General features: G+C 40.1%; 1 protein-coding gene across 1 annotated transcript; it reads left to right on the forward strand.

Annotated features, from left to right (window-relative positions):
- Positions 1–1,293: 1,293 nt before the first annotated feature.
- Positions 1,294–3,914, forward strand: K450DRAFT_276068 (uncharacterized protein; the record flags this gene model as incomplete). Its single annotated transcript, XM_051593210.1, has 3 exons — positions 1,294–1,916; positions 3,100–3,157; positions 3,234–3,914. 3 exons carry the CDS (start codon positions 1,294–1,296, stop codon positions 3,912–3,914), a joined length of 1,362 nt encoding a protein of 453 aa, XP_051439935.1.
- Positions 3,915–4,621: the final 707 nt, after the last annotated feature.

Raw genomic sequence — 4,621 nt, forward strand, 5'->3', positions numbered from 1 at the left:
GTAATTTACGTGAGGCGTAACAAGCTCCTTGCTGCTTTCCTTACAGTGTGTCGGATGAAGTAGTTCGAGAGCTCCCTAAGCAAGTAAGCCATTGTTATCAGTCAACTCGACATGTTTATACTAAGTGTAGAGACGAAAACGAAAAAGAAAACATCCATTCAAGTAAGCTTTGAGTCGCACTTTCATTTTTTAAGAGCAATTTAATCCTCGTTAAAGGAATTGGCGTTGTTTATGCTGCGCACTTAATATAGTCTCAACCATTCGATATTGGAACAAACTTAAGCATCTTCCGAGCCCTTTCCTTTACCTCTGATCGCCAAAAAGAATGTACATCATAATGTGGATAGAGTATTGTCCGTCAAGCATTTCATTCCGGTCCCTACGATGGCGTAAAATGTTTGCCCCCGATTCATATCTACTTGGATATAGGTTGCTGCAAGCCTATCTACACATTCTTTCCATGCGTAAATAAATTGCAATACCTTATTCACAGAAGCTCACTCAAGGATTAAATGACAGGTCAGCGTGAGCAGTACTCGAGATACTAATCGGTTGAGGGAAACAAAATAGGATCTAAAGGGGGAGGGGTTCAAGAAACCTGCATAAACTTGATCAAGTATATCCCTAAAATGGAACCAAGAATCCCATATACAATGAAATGGGATTTAATATCACAATTATGAAAGATTCCCATAGACATAAAATGGGGAATTAGATGCAGATTTTCGGAGATTCACGACAAATCCACAAATTCGAAAAAGGAAGGTAACGCAGCCGAGTCGGATGAATCGATGAAAAACATATGTGCAATAGGTACTAGGCCGTTTTGTGCTGGTGAGTGGACATGTCAATGCACATAAACTGCAAAATTTTTCGATCCATCCTCATTTAACCGATAATTAAATTTTCGACTATGAAGGAGCATTTTATTTCATAGAAGTTGTCAATTACCAGAATTATAAAGCTAGACGACAAGCATTGTCTTAAACGAATAAAACATGGCGTTCATGAAATTGAAGCAAGACAGCGAAGATCATCATCATCATCCATTCGAACCTTCCCAGACCTAAAAATAAAAGGGTTATAAGTGCCATGATACCTCAAGTCGGTCTTGCTCTTCATCCTTTCATTTTCAGTTGTCAGTGGTAATAGTGAGCAGTAACCATTTCCCCTCTTTTGCTTGGAATTACGCTCGAGACATGTAAGTAGCTTTTGCCTCCCCTTACATGCTAACTTTTCAAACTGAGATGGTCCACATGTTGCAGTTCACTTCGATTCAACTATCTTAACAACATGGACCATGCATCAGTTGGAATAGCTCAGGCAATCATATTGATTCTCAACAAAGCTCCCGAAGTCGTGCACGCTCTTAAGCGATACAGTCAAGCTATAACGTGGACTGACTGGCCGGACCATATCCGAGCAAATTCCCGCGACTGGGTGAAGGATATTTTAGCTAGGGTCTTCGAAACAGTATCAGGAAATGTTGTGCCTGGAGATCTGTTCATAATCGATCATAGCCATTGGGGACGAAAACAAGGTTGCATATTGGCTTTGAGCGCTCATGCCGGACACAGTACTCAACAGTACCTAAATTGCGTTATTGTGCTATTGGCGACTCTTCCTAGGGCCCAGCGATCCGAAAAATTGGAAAAAGTTCGAAACCATCTTGACAAGGGATTTGAACATGTCCATCATCACTTTTTGGACAAAACTCAAGCTGAAAGAAATCGAGCTCGTCGAGAGTACGCAATTTGGCGTGATGCCCTTTGTGAGGGTATTCTACGTGCTTCTGGTCTATTAAACTTAGATAGCTATGCGCTTTCTGTTGCAGTCGCGGATGTAGATCACTGTCTTAACGGGCTTTTGAAGCGCACTACTGTTACAACCAAGGATACACTCTTGCTCATTGATAGGTACGAACTTGAGCCAATGCTCAGGCGCGGCTACCTAAACAACTGAACTTCCTTGCTGTTACTAGAGGATGAGAACCTCAATCGACTTCTAATGTCGACTTTCTTCATTTTATAAGTTTTTTCTTCTTTCTCTTGGAATCTTCTTTGCTTTATATCTCTTGGGACATTGCTGCGAGCGCCTAACAAACTCAGCATTGGATACCTAGATTTTCCAAAGATGATACTGCGATGTAGTATCCTGCTGACTTTTTCTTTCTGTACATCCATCAGTAATTTATCTGTAACCTCTTTGTCATTTCCTTTTTATTCTTTAATATAAAGTTGATTTGAAATATTTTGCTACAATGCCATTATGATTGTGCATCATTGACATTTCAAATTAGGACCACCGTATCAGAGCAGTCAGCCTGAAATTATGACCGCAATCATCAGTAACTTAATGTATAGCAGGAGAAACAGATTAAACCATACAATGTTACAGATAAAATAGTAAAGGTATCGGTGCATTTAGAGGCAATCGCTAAATAATAAAGGTTAGATGGGAATACAAACGTAGAAGACTATATAGCCATTCCTCGAAGGATCATCATTAATGCTCTGCTATCAAGTCTTACTGACTTCGATGTAAAAAAAACTTCGTTAGTCCAACGTTATCCATTTCTTTTTACTATAAAAGTGCTACATACATTTGAAAAATTGGTCTCATCAAAAACTCGTTCTCTTACGCATTATTGCCATACGAGTGAGATAGTTATTACAATGTATATAAGCATTGTCCGCCAGCCTTTCATTCAAGGCCCAACGATGGCGTAAAAGGTTTGCCCTCGCTTCATACTTGTTGGATATAAGTTGCTGCGAGCCTATCTACACCTTCTTTCCACGCGTAAATAAATTGCAGTATTTTATTCTCACCAACCGTCCCTAATTTGGATTGAATGTCCCACATTTGTTTATAATGGTAGAGTTCGATTTGTAGCTCGCCACCAAAATTGGGAATGAGGGCCAGAAACATGGAAAAAAAAATTTGACAGCAAACCTACATTGCCTGATTGAGAAGTGTGCATAAAACATCCAACGTTTATTCTTGATTGAGAAGGGTGCATACAACATCAACCTTAGCAGAAAAGTATAAAATATGCCGATTTCAGCTGATCTTTCTCTTCATCCTTTTCATTTCAGTTAGTGGGCATAGCAAGCAAGAAGCATTGCCATCTTTTGCTTTAGGATTGCGCTTGAGACATGTAAGTAGCTTCTGCCTTCCGTGTGATATACCAGCTTTTCAATCTGACATGGCCCGCATGTTTCGATCCTCTTCAGTTCAAATATCATAACAACATGCAGCACGTACCAGACGTGGTAGCCCGTGCTACCATATTGGTTCTCGATATACCCCCCAAAGCCGTGCACGCTCTTAAGCGATACTTACAAGCTATATCGTGGACTGACTGGCCGGACCATATCCGACCAAATTTTCGTGACTGGATGAAAGATATCCTAGCTAAAATTTTCGAAACAAGAACTGGAGGTATTGTGCTTGTAGATCTGTTAATGATCAATCATGGCCATTGGCTACGTAAACAAGGTTGCGCATTGGCTTTAAGCGCTGATACCGGACATAGTACTCAACAGTACTTGAGTTGCGTGATCGTACTATTGGCCACTCTTGGTGAGACCGACCGACAAGAAAGTTTGGCTATAGTTCGCAAACATCTTAGTCGTGGAGATGCTCATGTCCAACTTCACTTTTCGGACAAAACGCAAGTTGAAAAAGATCGATCTCATCGAGAGTACCAAGCTTGGCGTGATGCCATTTGTATGGGTATTGGATATACTTCCGGTCGTTTAAACTTGGGTAGCGATGCGCTTGCTGTTCCGGCCACGGAAGTAGACCGCTGCCTTAACGGGCTTTTGAAAGACACTACTGTTACAACCAGGGATACCCTTTTACTCATTGAGAAGTATAAGCTTGAGCCAATGCTCAAGCTCAGGCGGGGCTAACTATACAACTGAACGTCCTGGTTGTTATTAGACGCCTAACAAACTCAGCATTGGATACCCACTTTTCGAAAGATGATCTGCAATGAATTATCCTGCTGACTTTTTCTTATCGTGATACTTTCACCTATCCGCAATGATATTTGTAGTCCCTTCCCATTCCCTTTCTTTACTTCCCTTTCTTTCTTTATTTCAATATACACTTCAATATACACTGAATTAAAAATTATTTTGCGTCAATATCATTTTTATGCGTCATCCGACATTTCAAATCAAGACCACCTTACCAGAGAAGTCAACCTGACATTATTCTCGCAATCATCAGTAACTTAATGTGTGCCATATAATGTTACAGATAGAACAGTGAAGCCGTCAGTGCATTTGAAAGGCAATCGTTAAATAATAAGTGTTAGATGAAAATGCAAAACGAAGAAGACTACACATACTTACTAGTTTATGAAATTCAGAAATGGCTTCTAAATATGTCTCACCATCCACTTTGGTAAGTATATGGTTGACCAAGCTCATGTTTTAGACCGGGGAAGAGTGTAATACTCGCAACTATTTCTCATCATTTGAGTTGAAATGTTCGACATCCAGGCGTCCGTTTAATTCGCTCTCTATATATACCATTGTTAAGCTATTGTTGTGCTTGGAAAGATGGAATGTAAGACAAATTGATGGACTGCTGGAGTTACGACATATGAAAG

The sequence above is a fragment of the Umbelopsis ramanniana genome, assembly GCF_025399195.1.
Source record: "Umbelopsis ramanniana AG unplaced genomic scaffold K450scaffold_140, whole genome shotgun sequence".
NCBI classification, from domain to species: Eukaryota; Fungi; Mucoromycota; class Umbelopsidomycetes; order Umbelopsidales; family Umbelopsidaceae; genus Umbelopsis; species Umbelopsis ramanniana.